At 36.3% G+C, this 21,463-nt stretch overlaps 2 protein-coding genes and 1 long non-coding RNA gene across 3 annotated transcripts in view; 1 reads left to right on the forward strand and 2 right to left on the reverse strand.

The window, feature by feature from the left end:
• Positions 1–182: 182 nt before the first annotated feature.
• LOC135718395 (uncharacterized) lies at positions 183–7,892 on the forward strand. The gene is made up of 5 exons (XM_065240724.2): positions 183–370; positions 480–587; positions 2,683–2,782; positions 5,736–5,849; positions 7,280–7,892. Exons 1-5 carry the CDS (start codon positions 198–200, stop codon positions 7,754–7,756), a joined length of 972 nt encoding a protein of 323 aa, XP_065096796.1. The 5' UTR covers positions 183–197; the 3' UTR covers positions 7,757–7,892.
• LOC135718394 (uncharacterized) lies at positions 4,299–5,658 on the reverse strand. Its single transcript, XR_010520751.1, has 2 exons — positions 5,523–5,658; positions 4,299–5,445 (listed from the first exon to the last, which is right to left on the reverse strand). It is a non-coding gene; the product is annotated as an uncharacterized lncRNA (long non-coding RNA).
• A 4,748-nt stretch (positions 7,893–12,640) lies between the features above and the next one.
• The window catches only part of LOC135745187 (uncharacterized), a 42,939-nt gene continuing 34,116 nt past the window's right edge, over positions 12,641–21,463 (reverse strand). The window contains exon 2 of the mRNA XM_065263550.2: positions 12,641–17,636. Within this exon, the coding sequence (XP_065119622.1) occupies positions 16,455–17,630 (1,176 nt within the window). The 5' untranslated portion in view covers positions 17,631–17,636 and the 3' untranslated portion in view covers positions 12,641–16,454. The remainder of the gene's footprint in view (positions 17,637–21,463) is intronic.

A 21,463-nucleotide genomic window follows, 5' to 3' on the forward strand; every position in this document is an offset into this window, starting at 1 on the left:
AGTCCTGATAGGGCAAAAAAAAAAAAAGAGTCCTGATAGGGCTAAAGTTGGCGGTTCACTCAGCAGGCCAATCAAAGCTTACATTACGTCATGTGTCAACTGCGCGTTTCGTTTTAGACAGCCAATTACCAGCAAGGCGCCAAAAATTCAAATAGCACAGTAAGCGTTACTATGTTGTAAATGAGCAGTATCTAGATATGTATTCACGAAAATTAAATAAGTTGATACGTTTATGCAGTGATGGCAAACATAGAAAACTAATGATCAAATGGCTACAGAAGAAAGGCTTGCTTTGCAAAGCACCAAGTTGTCGTCACTGTGGAAAAAAGATGCGAATTACAGCCCACAACGGACGTGATGGTTATATATGGTAAGTCGCATAAGGCACGTTTAACTCGTTGTTTTCATCTAACGTTAATCTTGATTTTATGCAGCTTGCTTCTTATACAGTATTTGCTGATATTTTGGACTGTTTTAAGGATATGTCGAAGAAACACGCATCGCAGAGTTAGGCTCTCCATTCGCAATGGATCACTGTTTAATAACTCTAGGATTCCCCTGGTTAAGTGGATGGAATACATATACAGGTAATGTATAGTAGCTAGTTACCTAACACATTTACTACTCTGTAACAACATAGCCAGTTAATGTGGTTACATAATTATTCCAAAATCTAAAGTCTGTATGAAGTTGAATCTTAACTTACAGGTTTGTTTGATACTAACACATTCATGCTTAGAATGAGCCCTGTTGTACTACTAATGTTACATGTAACTTTATTTGCAAAGTAATGTTAGACATGCAGCTTGTATGTAGCTCTTTCTCAAAACAAAGTACTTTTCAGCAGTTTTTTACTGTACAGTTTTTTTATTCAAATTATTAACACAGAAGGCTACCTACACTAAACATTGTGCTTTAAAGGAAAACACCACAGTTTTTCAATATTTTACTATGTTCTTACCTCAACTTAGATAAATAAATACATAGCTATCTTTTTTCAATGCATGCACTCTTAATCTTTGTACAGCGCGTCGTGAATATGTTAGCATTTAGCCTAGCCCCATTCATTCCTATGGCTCCAAACTAAGTTTTATTTTGTGCCACCATACTTACTCGTGTGACTATTCATGTAACAGTCTTTAAATAGGGAAAACATGGAAGTGTTTGGTGGGTTCTAAATTTATCTCTGTTTGAAGCCATAGGAATTAATGGGGCTAGGCTAAATGCTAACACATTCACGAGGCGCTGAAAATGGAGGCAACAGTGAAGCGACTCAAATTAGACTTTACTCGTTGCTCAGCCTCTCTCATAGTCATACCATGGACAAGGACATGGTCAACTAAAGTGGCTCGAGTTTCATCTGAGACTGCTTGTCACCTTGCCCTACGTCTCCCTCCTCTTTCACCACGTCCTCCTCCTCTTCCTACTCCTTCACCATGTCCTCTTCCTCCTCCTTCACCATGTCCTCTTCCGCCTCCTTCACCATGTCCTCTTCCTTTACCTCCTCTTCTGCCTCCTCCTCTTCCTTCTCCTTCTCTTGGACCTATTCCTTCATTTCTCTGTAGATCCATTGTTCCAAAGCTCAGTGAACCGATTCTGGCCCTTTTATCTATATATTGAAGGATCTGATTGATGTGTGTTTATTTTAGTGTTTCCACCTTGGTAATTGTTAGCCTAAGCTGTGCTGACTTGAGTGAACATTATTGAATGCAAGGGCTGGGTATCGATTCAGATTTTCCAGATCGATTCGATTTCGATTCACAAGCTACCAAATCGATTCGATTTCGATTTTCGATTCTGGTTCTCAGACCGGTTTTTATACTCTATTCAACTCAATGAATATAGATTTAATACAAATACTATATTAATAAAAAGAACAGTGAACAGCAGGTTACAAGTAGGTAATTAATAAAATTGACGAAGCACCTGAAACTGCCATATTAAGCACTGAATAAATGAATGATAGGCTTGCCTCTTGCTCCTTGGTAACATGCGCTAGACAAAAAAGAGGGTGACATCTAGTGAAGAAGACTAGTAATTCGATTAATGTTAATCTTTCGTTCAATGTTTGCAGAAATAAATATGAAAGAAAAAATCGAATTTGCTCTTTGAGAATCGATTCTGAATCAACCACGTTTTAAAAAACGATTAATCGAAAGATCGATTTTTTTGCCCAGCCCTATTGAATGCTAGTGCTTTCCATATGACCAGATGGTGTAAGCACTGAGAAATGTAGGGATTGTTGTGTAGAGTTTTGAAGTAACAGTTCACAAAATTTGACTCATGTGTTGAAGCAGGGGAGTAGTGTTTATAGTTCAGCAAAATGATTGTGCTTCTTGAAAAATGGCGTTATGATTTAGAAATTTTAGTTCAAAAGCCTGGTTATAGTGTTTTAGCAATCGAGAACAACTGTAAAATCCCAGTTTTCATATTTTTACAGTACAGTTATTTTTTTCATGAAGTTGCCTTATTACACAGTGTGTAAAAAGAACTATTGTGGCTTCAGGCAAATTTAAGAACTAGTTATTACTACCAAGAATAACAAAAATAATAATAATAATGCAATGTTTTCAAAATGACATGTACCATTGTTTAAAGGAATATTTATTTTTGATAGCCAAAATGTCATGATGTACAGAAAAGACTATTATTTTTAATTAATGAAAATAATTTTCTTATAAGGTTTTCCCAAGGTCTACAACTAAGACAAATTGACTTGATGGAAGACTGTGTTGCCAAAACATCAACAACATTGTCCAGAATGAATAAACTGCTCAGAAAGGTAGCTTCATTTTTCCCAAAAGCATTTGTATAGAGACCATTTTGCTAAATGTAAACAACACTGGTTTAGATTGCACTTCATGTTTCAGTTTTTTAACACTGCATAAACGTTGGGATAAAATAAAACCAACAGAACATATCCACCTTATTTTTGACATAAATGCGGGGGCCGCCATAATTGAGCTTTATTGTGTAAGACTTCCGGTGAGCCTCTAAAGCTAATGGTAGTCGTATTGCGAGGGACACGAGTGTGTCATTTTGACTGGATTTTTAATGTTTATTATGAAATCCAGGAAGACCGGCATAATTTGTGCAGTTAGGGGTTGCTATAATAGCTGGTACAAACGCAGTAAATCTCTACAAAACATTTGTTTTGACCAGAATTCACGCACAAGAGCTGAATGTGTAGCTCATGTAAATCCATGATCTGTATCCACATCCATCCAGTAAAACCTTTCATAGAAACTGACAGTGAACAATAATTGTTTAAAAACAACTGATATTATGCTGACAAAATATGCTGATTTAGCTGATTTATTCTACTACTATACATTATAACAATAATTTGATTTAAGTACAGAATATATTCGACATAAATTGCTTATAAATTAATGTTTATAATAGTTCTTAATGTGTTTGCGCATACTTTTGTTATGTTTTAAATAAAAAAAAAAATTTTTTAATAAGCAAATAATTTTCTAAGCTCATGTCTTATCTACTGCACAACAATATTTTCATAAAATGAAAACAATTCTGAATACATGTAATTGTAGTTTAATATGTTTATTATGGTTTGTTTAAATAACTTACAATGTGTTGAATGAGAAAGATACTGCTGACTGTCAGATCGCATGAAGGATCAGTTGTGACATTTTAATCCATCACCTGAAAATGTTAAAAACACAAAGTCTTGGTATATTCCAGGTACAAACACTCGACTGACTTTCCCATTGTAAAGACACTGGTATGCCTTTATGCTTTTATATATGCGCATTGACGACCCGTCACCCACGAGCAACAACACAAAATGATTGAATATATATTCATATAATATTTCAGACGATATCTTAATTTCATCCTCACACTGGTTCATACATAGCAGGTGTAGTAAATATTTACCATACCATAAATCATGTTTTATGCAAGGTCTCACTACGCTGTTTTCTACCGACTGCCTATTGAAATGGACGTCTCGCACAAAGAAGGGAAATACGTCACTTCATTGCGTTCAAAAATAAGGTGGATAGAACTGAATCAAAAAGTTAAACATCTTTAAGATATATGTGAGGTAAGGAAAACAGTTACAAACTGAAACAGGAAGTGTTTTTGGACCAGTGTTGTTTATGTAGCAGGACGAGGGGGATTGCCTAACTTTGACGAAGGCAAAGATTTTGCATAATATTCCGACTACGCCACCCCGGGACTTACACCTAGGGAAATATTCCTTACACCCAAAAAGGCAGTAAGGCACACAAGTTCGTTCCTCTTTAAAAGGAAGAGTGAGCAAGAGACGTGGGTATAATACAAGAATAGATTTTTATTTACACATAATCTTTGTAAAAGGAGCACTCTAAAACATACACTCTCTCCACTTCAAAATGCACCACAATCAACACACACTAAAAAAAGTAAAATTAATAGAAACAAACAAACACATAGTAATCAGCAGGGCTGAGGTCCCCAGTGGGAGGGATCACTTAATCACGACTTGTTTACAAAAAGGCACACACAATCACCCCACTGTGCACTTAGATCACACCACACACACTTCAAGTGTTACACAGCACGCACTGAGGAGGAAGCACCACCACCGGACAGATCCATCCACCCATGGGACCCCAGCTCCTGCAACAAATTAAAACAATGTAAATAATTAGGTCACTCAAAACAAAATGGTGGCGCCTAGCCTTACTCACAAGGCTGATGACCACCACAAACAATAAAAGAAAAGAATCAAATAGAGAATCAACGACAATTAAACCACATCCATACAATAAGGCAATATACAAGATGTAGGTACTAACAATGTAGCAGTCAGTATTATAAACAGGGCACAGTCCTCAAGAACCCACTGCAATGAGCAATCTTACATATTAGTACCTTGGATCATATGGACAGAGACAAGTTCACAGACAAATTGTTGTCTACTTAGACAATAAGAGAAAAAAAAAAGTAAACAAACCAAGTAAACAGATACTCGATGCATTAAAAACAAAGCTGATGGAAAGCTACTCGTTCACACACCGAGAGCGAACCTTGGCTTTGTAATAGTCACGTTAAAAGTGGAGCGTTACTTCTAGATGCCCAGCAGAACCAGACAGTGTACAGTTCAGATTATAGCAGTGCAGATAATATCGTTGTTAACAGCGGGGCAACACTGCAGCGCAATAGTTAAAAACAAAGCGTATGGAGAGACACTGAATGGAACGAAAGGGAGAAACCTAGAATAAAACAAATATCATATTAGAACTAAATACCAGCGTCACACAACGTTATGAATATGTGCTGTACACTCACCGAACAGTGGTCACCCCAGACGAATTAACATTTTACCGGCATATGTTAACCAACATCAGGTCAACCTAAAGCCAACTGAGGTTCAACAGTCACGTAACCCACTATAACAGCACAACGAGGGCACCAGCACGCTGGACAAATGACAGACTAAAACCAACACAACCCTTAGTTTTACATATCAAACACGAATTAAAACCAACCGTAACATGTTAGCAAAAACTCACCTGCCGCTAACATTGCAAACACCCAGGGGGAAAACAGGACATGACGCATCCCGGGCAGCAGCCAATCGGCTCTTAAAAAGGGACTGCCCCTTCCTAATAGGTGAAATCAGCTGTCAATCACAGCTCACCTAATCCTGCTACATTTACATATTGCAAAATGGTCTATAAGAATACCCTTTGTCACAATTTGTTATGGCTACATACTTTTTACAGGTTTGCATCAAGGCGTTGAGGAAACTGAAAAGTAGAACAGGTCTAAGAGTTGGAGGGAAGTCAAGGGAGAAGTTTGTGGCCATAGATGAGTCTAAGTTTGCTCACAAGAGAAAGGTAAATCTGACATGAGAAATAGAAAGGTAGTTTTCTACCATGTTGAAAAATACTAAAGTGGGTAAAGCTGCATTCACTAATAATTCCAGCATTAATATCATGTATAATACTTAATATCAAATAAAAATTCCACAATCTAGTACAAAAAACATAATGTTCATTTTTTTTAAACATTATAATTCCATTAAGTTAACACCCCTTAGCTGTTATAAAATGCACTGTAACCCACTGCTTCTTGGGGCTTATTGCTTTATTAAGTTCTCTTCAGTTTGTTGTTATTTAGATGTTTAACTCTTTCCCTGCCAATGACAAGTTTTTATGGCAATATTTCCGCTATTGTCTACTAACTGAAGCAAAATAGTAAATACTCCATGTATGTTTTGATCATTGTTTTGAATCTGATCTCTAACAAAAGTCATACTAAATCTCATTATCTCAGCTTTTTGCTCAAGATTTGGCATTTTTGAAGAAACCTACCCATATTTGAGAGGTAATAAGAGAGAACAAATGAAGATATGATTAAAATTTTTTGGTTTGAAAGCAGAGGGTATGTTCTTTCATTATATTGTATGTTTATTTATTTAAAAAAAAATTCTGGAAGGCATTAAACTTCCGTGAAAATCATAAAAAAATGCTGTCGGTGGCTGGCATCTTTTTTTTAAAAAAGGAAAGAGTTAAAGGGATAGTTCACCCAAAAATAAAAATAATGTCATTAATGACTCATCCTCATGTCGTTCCAAACTTGTAAGACCTCCGTTCATCTTCAGAACACAGTTTAAGATGTTTTATATTTAGTCCGAGAGCTTGTTGACCCTTCATTGAAAATCTATGTACGGTATACTGTCCATGTCCAGAAAGGTAATAAAAACATCATCAAAGTAGTCCATGTGACATCAGTGGGTCAGTTAGAATGTGTTGAAGCATCGAAAATACTGAAGGAGACGCACGCTGTAAGTTTGAAAATAAAAGATAACTGAGAATAACAGGTCAGCCGCGTCACTGCAGTCACGTGACTTTAGTCTCGCGCATGCGCTTCACAACAGACACAGAAGACAATGCTGAATAAAGTCGTCATTTTTGTTATTTTTGGACCAAAATGTATCTTTGATGCTTCATCAACTGACCCACTGATGTCACATGGACTACTTTGATGATGTTTTTATTACCTTTCTGGACATGGACAATATACCGTACATAGATTTTCATTGAAGGGTCAGGAAGCTTTCGGACTCAATATAAAACATCTTAAACTGTGTTACGATGATGAACGGAGGTCTCACATGACATTATTTTCATTTTTGGGTGAACTATCACTTTAATGTTTAGGTCATGGGGAGATCCGACTAAAAGTGAGATTTATCTGAAACATACAGTACCAGGTTTAACTGTTCTTAACATTTGTCATGTTTCTTGTGTTTATGCATTTTCAGTTTAATCGAGGCCGCTTTTGTACTACTTGGCAGAGAAGAAAAGGTTGGGTGTTTGGGATGATGGAGGTTAAAGGAGCTCGCCGCCTACCATTGTTAAAGATGGTAAAGGACCGTTCCAGGAACACATTGATGCCCATTATCACAAAGCACATCAGAAGAGGGTCGACTGTTTATAGTGACAATTGGAGGGCATATCTGAATGCACTACGACCACTAGGATACAAACATCTAACTGTAAATCACAGCGAAAATTTTGTTGATCCCCAAACTGGCTGCCACACACAGCATATTGAACGGGCCTGGCTAGCCATCAAGTCGCAGGTATCAAGATTCAGGGGTAACAAGACTACAAAATTATTAAGGGAACACCTGAAATTCATCCAGTGGCACTATTGGCTGGGAAGAAGAAATAGGAAAGGTGCCTTGGCACAGCTGATCCATGACATTAGAAATGCATACAGGTTTAGATTTAATTAAATGTGTATTATCCCAGATTGATTCTGGTGACTATTTAATTATCTGATCATGCTGTTACATAGTTTTTAACACAGTGAAAAGTGTTTAATAATTAGTATTCAATTAATGGTTCCTATGAAGTTACCATGTAACTACACCAGTGTTACACAGTCCCTATGGTTTGAGCTTTACATATTATTGGTCAATAAAGTGTTACTTTATATTAAGTAAACAATTTAGTGGTTTTACCATGTAATTATTATACACAGCTGTTTTCCAAAAGATGACATGGTAACACTTTATTTTACAGTGTCTTAGTTACACATGTTACATGTAATTATTTTAGTAATGACAGTTAATTATGTATAATTACATGCAACTAATCCTAAACCAAACCCTAATCCTAACCCAACCCTATAGTAAGTACATGTTGTTGATGATTATTACTTAGTACTTAAATATATAAATACAGTGTAACAGTGGTGCCGTAAAATAAAGTGTAACCGAAAGGGGACAGTTCCTGAGGAGTTACTCTGTAAGTACACTGGTATTACAGGGTTATGCAGAGGTTTAACGTTTAAATATTACCTAGTTAGTTGTGAGCGTTTTACACTTTATATTAAGTGGACAGTTCCTGAGGAGTTACTCTGTAAGTACACTGGTATTACAGGGTTATGCAGAGGTTTATGGTTTACATATTACACAGTTTGTTTAGAATGTTTTACACTTTATATTAAGTGGACCGTTCCTGAGGAGTTACTCTGTAAGTACACTGGTATTACAGGGTTATGCAGAGGTTTAAGGTTTACATATTACCTAGTTAGTTGTGAGCGTTTTACACTTTATATTAAGTGGACAGTTCCTGAAGAGTTACTCTGTAAGTACACTGGTATTACAGGGTTATTAAGAGGTTTATGGTTTACATATTACACAGTTAGTTTCAAATGTTTTACACTTTATATTAAGTGCACAGTTCCTGAGGAGTTACTCTGTAAGTACACTGGTATTACAGGGTTATGCAGAGGTTTAAGGTTTACATATTACCTAATTAGTTGTGAGCGTTTTACACTTTATATTAAGTGGACAGTTCCTGAGGAGTTACTCTGTAAGTACACTGGTATTACAGGGTTATTTAGAGGTTTATGGTTTACATATTACACAGTTAGTTTCGAATGTTTTACACTTTATATTAAGTGGACAGTTCCTGAGGAGTTACTCTGTAAGTACACTGGCATTACAGGGTTATGCAGAAGTTTATGGTTTACATATTACACAGTTAGTTTCAAATGTTTTACACTTTATATTAAGTGGACAGTTCCTGAGGAGTTACTCTGTAAGTACACTGGAATTACAGGGTTATTTAGAGGTTTATGGTTTACATATTACACAGTTAGTTTCGAATGTTTTACACTTTATATTAAGTGGACAGTTCCTGAGGATTTACTCTGTAAGTACACTGGTATTACGGGGTTATACAGAGGTTTAAGGTTTACATATTACCTAGTTAGTTTTGAGCGTTTTACACTTTATATTAAGTGGACAGTTCCTGAGGAGTTACTCTGTAAGTACACTGGTATTACAGGGTTATACAGAGATTTAAAGTTTACATATTACCTAATTAGTTGTGAGCGTTTAACACTTTATATTAAGTGGACAGTTCCTGAGGAGTTACTCTGTAAGTACACTGGTATTACAGGGTTATTTAGAGGTTTATGGTTTACATATTACACAGTTAGTTTCAAATGTTTTACACTTTATATTAAGTGGACAGTTCCTGAGGAGTTACTCTGTAAGTACACTGGAATTACAGGGTTATTTAGAGGTTTATGGTTTACATATTACACAGTTAGTTTCGAATGTTTTACACTTTATATTAAGTGGACAGTTCCTGAGGATTTACTCTGTAAGTACACTGGTATTACGGGGTTATACAGAGGTTTAAGGTTTACATATTACCTAGTTAGTTTTGAGCGTTTTACACTTTATATTAAGTGGACAGTTCCTGAGGAGTTACTCTGTAAGTACACTGGTATTACAGGGTTATACAGAGATTTAAAGTTTACATATTACCTAATTAGTTGTGAGCGTTTAACACTTTATATTAAGTGGACAGTTCCTGAGGAGTTACTCTGTAAGTACACTGGTATTACAGGGTTATTTAGAGGTTTATGGTTTACATATTACACAGTTAGTTTCAAATGTTTTACACTTTATATTAAGTGGACAGTTCCTGAGGAGTTACTCTGTAAGTACACTGGTATTACAAGGTTATTTAGAGGTTTATGGTTTACATATTACACAGTTAGTTTCAAATGTTTTACACTTTATATTAAGTGGACAGTTCCTGAGGAGTTACTCTGTAAGTACACTGGCATTACAGGGTTATGCAGAAGTTTATGGTTTACATATTACACAGTTAGTTTCAAATGTTTTACACTTTATATTAAGTGGACAGTTCCTGAGGAGTTACTCGTACACTGGAATTACAGGGTTATTTAGAGGTTTATGGTTTACATATTACACAGTTAGTTTCAAATGTTTTACACTTTATATTAAGTGGACAGTTCCTGAGGATTTACTCTGTAAGTACACTGGTATTACAGGGTTATTTAGAGGTTTATGGTTTACATATTACACAGTTAGTTTCGAATGTTTTACACTTTATATTAAGTGGACAGTTCCTGAGGATTTACTCTGTAAGTACACTGGTATTACAAGTTGAAACTTTAGTCTAATTCAGTCCTGCAGGTCATAAATACATGATATATACATTGCAATCATAAAAGTTCAATGTATCCCAAACTGGTAACTGCAGTATGTGCGCAAGTTGAAAAACATGCTATTACAAAATGTAGTTACATAACTCATGTTACACATGCGTACCTACTGAAGTAAAAAAAAACGTTGTTACCAAAATCCTGTTACACATTTGTACTTACACATACCATTTAGTGGATTGTTACATGTATGTATTTACACAAATATTACAGCTGTAAGTACTATGTAACACTGTGTACTTACATTGTAGTTAAGTGCTAGGTACACATCTTATTACCATGTAAGTTCACAGGTATTAGGGCCACTTAATATAAAGTGGGACCGAAATTATGACCGATTAACATTATCAGTTAAAATAAAAATATTTGTTAATACATGATGTGTGTCCTCATGAGCCGACAGACATTTCGCCACTTTTCTATCTTTAATTTGTGAATGTCCTGTAAATGACACAAATGATTGCTGCCCTGACGGTCTGATAAAGTAATCATTTGTATGAGAAATCATTTGTATGCGTGTTTGGAAGCTGAACGGAGACGCGCGTGTGTCCGCGCAAGATGACGCGGTCCGTCTGCGCACATCCGGACAGACGTTCGCTGATGGCCTCTGACCCTAACCATAAACATCTAGCTCTTTTTGGACAAACGGAGAAAGACGACGCAAAACCAAAACTTTCTGAAAAGCGTCCTGCTTTAGAAATGACCACTGTGGTAGATGAAACGGAGACAATCTGCCATTTGGATATTAATCCACTGGACCGATCGCGTGCTTTTTAACAAGGTATGTTGCGTGAATATCTGATAATTTATGAATCCTGGTTCTGTTTTTGATCTGTGGCTGCTGTTTGCACGACGTAAAACCAAAGACGACGCAAAACCAAAACTTTCTGAAAAGCGTCCTGCTTTAGAAATGACCACTGTGGTAGATGAAACGGAGACAATCTGTCCTTTGGATATTAATCTACTGGACCGATCGCATGCTTTTTAATAAGGTAATGTTGCGTGTATATCTGATAATGTATGAATCCTGGTTCTGTTGTTGATCTGTGGCTGCTGTTTGCACGTTCAAATTTAATGTTTTGTTTTTACTAGTTCACAGACAACCGTCAACTGTATTTTTACTCAATGACAATTTCATATTAAAATCTTATCAGTTAACGGTTAATGTTTGGTTTAGAAGCTACGGTTGTCGGTCGGGAAAATTAACTGATATGAGCATCCCTAGTGGAAGAGCACTTAGTTTGCAGAACTTCGACTTCTGGCGCAGTAACATCAACACTCCTTATTTTTGAGAGTGTAAAAACACTGTCAGACAATTTTTTCCAAATGTACCAACCATCAAAAACGTCCAATCCTGTGTGGTGACATCACTACACGCATTAAGCCCAATTTATAGTCGTGCATAAGCTCTACACCGTAGGTTATCTGTAGGCTGTGCTTAGCTCTGTGTAGCCTGACGTGCACCTCGCAAAAATGTTAACAGTGGGTCAGTTCTATGCGGACCGCAAACGCTGTCGTTGGCCCTGTCCCAAATGGCGCACTTCATGTGGACTTTCGGTCTTGTGGCCTTAAACTGCGCATGCTCGCTTAGTCTACGAGTCCGTAGGGTGTCCCATCTGTCATTTTTACACTACGAAGTGTGCTCATCTGCGCCCCCTTTGCACGCTTGATGAGGTATTTGGCGAAGCCTTACTTTACCAACCCAGAAGTCCTTGTGAAAAAGCAATCAGGCCAATCAGACGACAGAAGGGAGGATTTCACACTGATGGGCAACTTCGGTCATGTCTGGTCTGAACTAGTTGATGCATGAAAACAGAACCCTGACTGGTTGACTGGCTCAAAGTATTTTGAGTATTTTAAAAATACAAAAATACTCATCTTAAATGTATTTAAATACAAATTACATTTCATTTTTCCAAAGGCTTTAAAATACAAAATACTATTTTGTATTTCAAATACGTATTTTAAATACATGTATTTGAAATACTGCCCATCCCTGCGTAAGAACAACTATAGAACAAATTCATGCGCGGCGGAAGGTTTTCGTGAAAAGTTCAAGTGTGCGTATAAATACGAAAAACATACACATTGATTTGTGAATGAGATCGATTGATTTGTAACATTTTATTAACTAATTTATAATAAACTTTGTGTTGGCATGAGAAAAGACAGCAAAAACATATAAGAGAAGTATAAGCCATGTAAAGGACAGAAGCTCAAAGTAGGGCTGTAACTTTTGTGAAAAAATCATTTTCGATTTTTAATATAAGTGTTCATTGAATCGATTGTAAAATCGATTTTCCATGTATAAAAAGACGTTTCCATTTTCAACGCCAAATAACAGACAAACGTAAAGAGAGCGCCTGAAACGCAAAGTCAGCAATATTTCTTATTTATTGTCATTAAGTTTTGTGCAGAATAAAAAACAGCAACAGTAGTGATACATTCTCGAAAAAATATGCAGAGTGGACTGCTGCCATAAATGAAAAACATTACTGCAGGCTTCAACCGGCTGCTTATGATTTAGGCAATTCAAAAATTATTTTAAATAATGATTCGATCCATTTCAAACAACTGTTCAAAAATGAAACTTTAAATAGACTTACTTGAAGTTGAGAACATGCTGTGTATTTTTTTTATTAAACATAACCGACACTTAGGCGGCACTAGGCAGGCATAATGAAATGCGCAAAAAGGCTAGGGCCATTACAAATTATTGGTCAGGAAAGTCGATAAACATTTTAGGGGTCCAGAGCAGAGTGCTTTCCATTCACTATATGTCCATCTGTTGAGAAAACGCACTCCGACCGCACTGATGTCCCAGGAAAACTCGGGTACTTCGTTGCCAGATGCACAAGGTGGTGGTATTTCGTACTGCCAATCTTCCATCACAAAAGCGGGTCGCTGTCAGCTCGCAAGGGTGGCTCCTTGTCATAACTCATCATCTCCTGTAAGGTCACAATTTCGACGCTCTCTCGTGTTGCACAGGTTTATTGACGTTGTCCTCCATTTTCTTTGCAAAACACTAGATGCAGCGATTGAAAGCGTGAAACTATAGGTGCGTAAAATTGCTGGATATTTTCTGTCTAGCTTTCGCACACCTACTGCACTTTCGGAATTCTTTATTTTCTTTTTCTGCTTGTTTGTGAGTTTTGTTACATCTATATTTTTAATTGTTTCATTCTTTTAAAATTTATAGTGTACATATTTGGTTAAAATCGATTACCTATTTTCATTTTCGAAACTTTTTTTGGTTGGTCCGATCGATTGTGCAATCGATTTTCGAACGAAAAGTGACAGCCCTAGCTCAAAATAATATTTAACTAAGTAACAAGAGTAAAATTAAGTGAAATCAGTGTCTAATTCATGATATAGTCTATACATTTGTAAGATCATTAAGCAGACATGTCTAAGTCAGTTAATTTTACATACAAAGACTATTTGAATAAAATTTAAAGTGCCCATATTATGAAAAACTCACTTTTTCTGGGTTTTGGGGTGTTCTTTTGTGTCTCTGGTGCTTCCACACGCATACAAACGTGGAAAAAAAAACATCCATGCTGTTTTGAGTGAAAAACTGGTTTCTGAATGTCCTCTGCCTTGAGTCTCAGATTGCACGGTTTTAAAATCAACTCCGTTGTGACGTAACTAGCCTTGTCGTCACATTCTATTTGAATATTTCCGCTCACCACCCCACTACCCAGGTCTCCACCCACCAGGTAGCTATAGAGCAGTCACTTCACTGATATCCTCCATACTGTTGTCATCATTAATATCCTACATTATCATTATGTCTCAAGGAAATAAAAAAAGTGTATTTTGTTTCTTTTTTGTTTAATGTTCTTTTGCTTTATTGCCAAACTAAAAGTGTTTTGCCAAACTAACCAAGACCAGGCCTTACCGACGAGCCTACCCCGAGTCTCTATCACTTTCCCAAAATACGGTCCAGACCTCCCGCTAGCTTCTAGCAATTAGCATGGTGTCCACAAGCAGTATACATCCCCTGCCAGGTCTCGATTTCTGTAATTTGCGAAAATAATGCGTTTGAAAATGTTTTATAAACAGGAATATGTTAGCATTGTCCAGGGCAAAACGAGTGTATTGTTGAGACTGCTACATCACAATTTACCCTCGAAGCCAATCATTATGCGTAATGTGTTTTTTCTCCTGGGGCCGGTTGCACCAGCTGGGCGTACACCCGGTTGTGAGACTAGTCTGGGCGTAAAATGCGCTTTAATTTACACCTGTTGCACCATCTAGGCGTAGCGCACGTCTGAGACCTAAATCTTATGTCTAGTCAAGGGTAGGCGCAAGTTTAAAGTCTTTATTTCTATTTTTGCCAAAGAAGTTATGAAATTTGACATTGGCACATCTAATGCACAGGATACGCGAGCAGTGTGCTTTCGTGCATGGAGTGAGAGAACACACCAATATATAAAAAAAATACATAAATATTTACAAAGGCATAGTAGAGAACTTATTAAAAGCTTTGAATTAATTTTGTTTTAATCCAGAGCTGTTAGAATTAATCTGCAAATGATTACCTATTTTGTTCAGTAAAAGGCTTTTGTTTAGTTAATATTCAGGTGGTGTTTAATGGGTCTGTACGTGAACCATGTATCTTGAGGGAGAGCGTACTAGTTAACTTGAGGAGGGAAAGCTGTCATGTCTCATCTATTAGCTGACGGCAATAAATATACGTTTTTAACCATAGTAGGCTAAACGGGAATGGCTTCTCAATATTACTGTGGTTAAACGCATACGCGAGGACGCGCATCGTCTACGCCTAGCGTAGCTGCGACTGGTCGTAGTTTAAGATGGTGCAACAGGCATAAATATTGTTTTACAACGTTGGCCGTAGCTAAGGCCAACGTAGGGCTTACACCTAACTTTTTCACGTCCAGCTGGTGCAACCAGCCCCTGGATTGTACTTATTAGTGATACTTTTTTGCTTGATTTATCTGTTGGCATAATACATAAAATATATAATAATATATAAATATTAATAATAATATATAAAATACACAGTATATGGTCTGAACTGCGCGTGCGCACATGACATTAGTAGTGGGGCGTGGCCAAAGGAGCAGCAGCTCATAAGTATGTAATGACCACCTCAAAACGGCACAATCTGAAATGCACTGAAACAGAGGCTACTAGAGAGGGCAAGAATCTTTTCCTACAAGCTATTTTGAGCAAACAACTTCTGAAACATGTTTTATGGAACTCATACATCCATTTAACTTATGGAAAAGCAGTCATAATATGGGCACTTTAACCTGAGAAAACCCTTGATTCTAGTTTGTAAAATAATAAACACAGATAAACCCATAAAACACGCACTTACCATGGTCAGAATTTTGATTTCTATACTACAAACTACAAAAAAAAACAGCATTACCGAAATATATAATCACATTCCCTACCCCCCACCAAATACAATTGCAATGTGATTTAGCAACAATAAAAATGAATAGTACTCTCAAAATTAAATGTATTCATATTTTACGCACAATCACTAAAACATAACGAAGCTCAATTTTCACAAAAAAAAAAAATCAATAAATGTCTTATAGACAGGTGTGTGAATAATATTCTGAGCTTATTTAGTAAACTCAAAACCACAACAGTTTCACTAATTTTCCTTATCTGCAAGACTTGCATATTGTTAAAAAAACTTTGCTCCCCCTATGTAGGTAAATCATATGTGTGGAATCAACAGCGAAAGAATTGAATGGATGTAAAATGCAGCCTGGAGTACTACTATTATTTACATTAGAATTTTGAACCTGATAATAAGTTTGGTGATTACTTTCTGCAACATGATTTTGTATGATTCATTAGGCCCATCGATAAGGTGAAACTTTCTCCACATTGAGGGCAGTGATACGGTTCCTCTACATGATGACCTCTCACGTGTGTCTTAAATGTAAATCTCATGTTTATGGTTTTTCTCTTGTATGAACTTTTTGGTGCTTTGTCAAGGCTCTGGATGTCAAAAAAGTTTTTGCACACTCAGAGCACACGTGAGTTTTCTCACCAGTATGTATTTTCTGGTGTTTTCTTAAATATTCCAACAGTCCAAAACTCTTTCCACAAACAGAACACGTGTAGGGCTTTTCACTGGTATGATATTTCTGGTGTCGTTTTAGGAAATATGCTGAGCCAAATGTTTTCCCGCAGTCATCACAGTTAAAAGATTTTTCTTCATTGTGAGTATGCATGTGGACTTTGAGATATGATGCAGTTTTAAAACTCTTTTCACACAAAGTACATGTGAAAGGTTTCTCTCCTGTATGAATTCTCAAGTGATTTTCTAGTCTCAATTTTATTAAAAAACCCTTTCCACACTGAGGACAGGTGTAAGGTCTGTCACTGGTGTGTAATGTTATGTGACTCTTAAGATGTGCTTTCTCCGTGAAACCCTTTCCACATTGAGGACAGGTATAAGGCTTAACTCCAGTGTGTAATGTTATGTGACTCTTAAGATGAGCTTTCTCTTTAAAACTCTTTCCACATTGAGGACAGGTGTAAGGCATAACTCCAGTGTGAATTAGTTCATGAATCTTAAGGGTCTCTTTCCGTGTAAAACCCTTCCCACACTGAAGACAGGTGTATGGTTTCTCTCCTGTGTGAGTTATCAAATGTCTCTTATAGTTATTTGCATGTGTAAAACCCTTTTCACAATGAGGGCATTTGTATGGCATCTCTCCAGTGTGAGTTTCCAAATGTTTCTTAAAGTCATCCATGTTTGTAAAACGCTTTTTACAATGAGGGCATTTGTAAGGCCACTCTTCAGGGTGAGTTCTCAAATGTATTTTTAACTTATTTGCATGTGTAAAACACTCTTCACAATGATGGCATTTGAACCGCGTCTCTCCAGTATGAGTTTCCAAATGTTTCTTAAAGTTTTTAGCGTATTTCAAACACTTTCCACACTTTTGGCACGTGTGACGTCTCATTTTATTGTTAATGCTCCTGTCATCAATATGCTGTTCTTTTTGTGAACTCTTTCCATGTTGACTGGAATCAAAAGAAAATTCAGTTATGACATCATGAGGTTCCTGTTGCCTCTCCTCCACTTCATTCAATTCCTGAGTTTCCTCTTTCACTTCCATCGTTATCTGAAATAAACATTACATTTGTCAAAAAATTATTTTTATGTTTTTAAAACATAGGTTTTTTTTACAGTTATGCATTGTGGCCAAGCACCTTCAGAAAAAAGACAAAACACATTTATTACTGTACAGTAAATAAACTGAAATACAGAATAATGGTCTGTAACATTAGATCATTAAGTTTGATCAATATCTTTCATAAAATTATTTTTAAAAATATTTGTTAATTATCATCTTAAAAAGCTAAACTACAGTAAAATAGTACGATGACATATATTATGACTCTAATATATTAAACAGGTTGTTTAATTAATAAACAAATTAGATGAATGATATGGTTTCTGCGTGGTAACAAATAAATGAAAAACATAATTGTCCAAACAGAACAATAAATGAGTAAAATGTGGCTCAATGGGTACACTTACTTTAAGTCAAATTATGAAAAGAGAAATCATATTTTATGCTGCTTAATAATTTTAACTAATTCAGTGATTTGTTAGTTTATTGATTTTTTTATGGCACACCAATCACCTATGTCAATCTTTTTTTTTTTTATCAATATGTTTATTTACTTTTTTCTTCACAAAAAATTACTTACAGCTTCAATTCAGTATACAAAAATTATTCTAATCCCCCTCCCACCCCTTTACAACCCCCTAATAGAAAGAACACTTATGGACATTATAATAAAGTTTTGAGATGCATAAGTAAGAGCAGAAAAAAAAGTAAGAGCAAAAAAAATACAAATCAAATAATACAAATAATGTGTTACATTAAATCAGTTACATTATCACCTCTGCATTCCCCATCAATGTAACATCCAAATTATTCATATATTCAACAAATTTGCCCCAAATCTTGTCGAACATTGATGAGTTTCCTTTCAAATTAAACATAATTTTCTCAACAGGAACATAAGACCACAATTCTTTGAGCCAAATAGTATGACTTGGTGGTTTCTCTGATTTCCATTGAATAGCTATACATTTCTTTGCTGCTATCAGAGCCATCTTAACAAAACGTAAGTTCTTCCTTTGATCAAGATGGAGTACAGATTCATCCCCCAATATTACAAATCTCGGATCAAATGAAAGTTTAACATTAACAATTTTGTCAATTGTTTGTATTATATTTCTCCAATAGGTTTCAAGTTCTGAACAAGTCCAAAACATGTGCAATAATGTACCAACTTCTATTTTACATCTAGGACAACATTCCGAATATGAATCACTTATCTTATGTAGTCTTTCTGGTGTATAGTATACCCTGTGTATAATATTAAATTGTATCAATCTAGGTCTACAATTATATGAAAATGTTAAAGCATTTTTACAAATGAGTTCCCATACATCTTTTTCAAAAGTACATTCTAGATCGTTTTCCCATTTAAGTCTAGAAGGTAGTACATCCTCTCCATACAGATCAATAAGATAGGTATACATATATGACACAAAACCTTTGGACCCTCTTTTCTCTATTATAATATTGTCTAATGAGAGGGAGGAAAGGGGTCTCAAGTCACCTCCCTGTAATGTAGTAATGTAGTGTCTCACCTAAAAAATATTTAAAGAAATGTTTTATAGAAAGAGAAAACTTTGTTCTCAATTGTTCAAATGTCATAAGTATTTCTTCCTCATACAAATCTCCAAACACTTGAATACCCTTTTTATACCAAAATTGTGTTAATCCATCTCTTAGTATCTCAGGAAGACCTGGGTTATTATGAAATGGAGTGTTATTATATAATGGTAATAGCCATTTATATTTTTTCCTTATCTCAAATCCCAATTTACAAGTGTGCCTAATGAATGGGTTATTAACCTATGTCAATGTTGAGTTTAATCCATTAAAGTGGACGCTGTCTCACACAAACATCTAAAAACGTTGGTGTTTCAGAACCCTTCAGAAATAAACTTCTTTTTGCAATTTTGTTCATTTCTTTGGTAAATGGATTCATATTATGATAGATAAATGTGTTGTTTTTGTGTATCAACATGAACATTGGAAAAAATGAGTTTATTAGCTCGTACACTGTGTTTGTAGTTTGCATGCTTAAGATCTATGTTTTGAATAATTGTACAAATTTTTTAATTTTTATTTACAAATAAATGACATCAAAATTATGTTGTATAGCAGATAATATTCTTTACTTTTTTTTTACAGATAAGCTTAAATATAACAGTGCCACAAAATATGCAAACTATAGCCAAACACAAGCAAACCTTAAAGGAAAAAACCTAAATATTTATGTGTTTCAATGTGGAATCCCTATTATATCAAACATATCAGTTACACATGTAACCTTGATTCCCTGAAAAAAAGGGAACGAGATGAGTCGTGAAATGACACTATGGAAACACGGCAACAGCATGCGCGCACGTGAAATCTTTGTACAACTATACGAAGCCTTTATAAAGGTGCAGAGTGACTGAGGAACTGGAAGGTATAAAAGGGAAGTGATAACATGGCATTCTAGCTTTGAAACATGAAGCAAGCTCTACAGGCACATGGAATTATGGCAGAGAGACACAGCATTTCATTCCCTTTCTCAGGAAACCAAGGTTACATATGTAACTGCACATTTCCTTTTGAGGGAACTTCAATGCTGCATCTATACCATAAGGTAATGTGTCTGCCCTATGGTAAAAGTAAACAATGCACCAATTCAGGAGACACGAACCTGGGAACAAGGTAAAGATGGGAGAAATGCACACATCTTGAATAGATATCCCCGACAAGAGGGCCTGAAATGATGATGATGATAATAATAATAATAATAATAAAAATAACAACAACAATACTTTTATTTATAGGCACATTTTTTAAACATTCATTCACCATACAAAAATAGAAAATCAAATAGCTACACAGCGATACAATTTGATCCAGCATTATAGATAATGGTATAAAATAAGCTAAACTAAACAGATGATTTTTGAGTTCAGATTTAAATAATGAAAGAGACTTAATATTACGGAGTTCATATAGAAGGGAGTTTCAGAGCAGGGGTGGAGAGTAACTGAAAGCTCTATTCTCTATAGTTACAAGACGGACAGAGGGAATAATGAAATGAGTGGAAGAGGATCTAAGAGTGTGAATTGGTGTAGGAGTAGGGGTGTGCCGGTTTCAGATTTGGTGATGACGGTTATGACGTGAGTCAAATGTGACGGTTCGTAACATAACCGTCTGTGGGGGGGAGAAGATCCAATTATAAAAGCGGTTTTGAGCTCTCTTATCTGATATCAATATGTACCATCTCTTTGGTGGACCTGCAGCTGCACCCGATCAGGATGGCGCAGATAATGCGCAACCTGGGGGTGTTAACCAAGCCAACCATGCCACAGGCGGTGGTTTCGGAGGTGGTGCAGATTCTATAGTGGAAAGGATGCGCGCCCTCCGTAGGGTCATGATAGACACTAATAGGGATGTTGCTGGGGGTCTGACGCCCGAGCTCCAGAGGATTCGACCATCACCTCTACCCCCTATCCGTCAGGATGTATTTGTTTGCGGAGGCGCTGATAACCGAGCTTTGTTCGAGCGCTGCTTCGCGGGAGATGGGGGATTATTGCCCTCCATTATCCGTAATCTGGACATACGGCCCTTTACAACAGCAGCTATGGAGGAAGTAACTATGCGTGGGTTGATAACTGCACACATGATATGTGCGCTGAGGGTAGCTAGAGTCCCTCAACAGAAACAGCTGTTAATACTCGAGGTGCTGGCGCCCTGTGTACCTCTGGACTTAGCCATGGACACTGAGGAGTCACGTGCGGCTGTGCAGGCAGTTCTCAGGAACTATACAGCCATTAGAGACAATGGGTGGATTCAAGATA

The sequence above is a fragment of the Paramisgurnus dabryanus genome, chromosome 10 (assembly GCF_030506205.2).
Source record: "Paramisgurnus dabryanus chromosome 10, PD_genome_1.1, whole genome shotgun sequence".
NCBI classification, from domain to species: Eukaryota; Metazoa; Chordata; class Actinopteri; order Cypriniformes; family Cobitidae; genus Paramisgurnus; species Paramisgurnus dabryanus.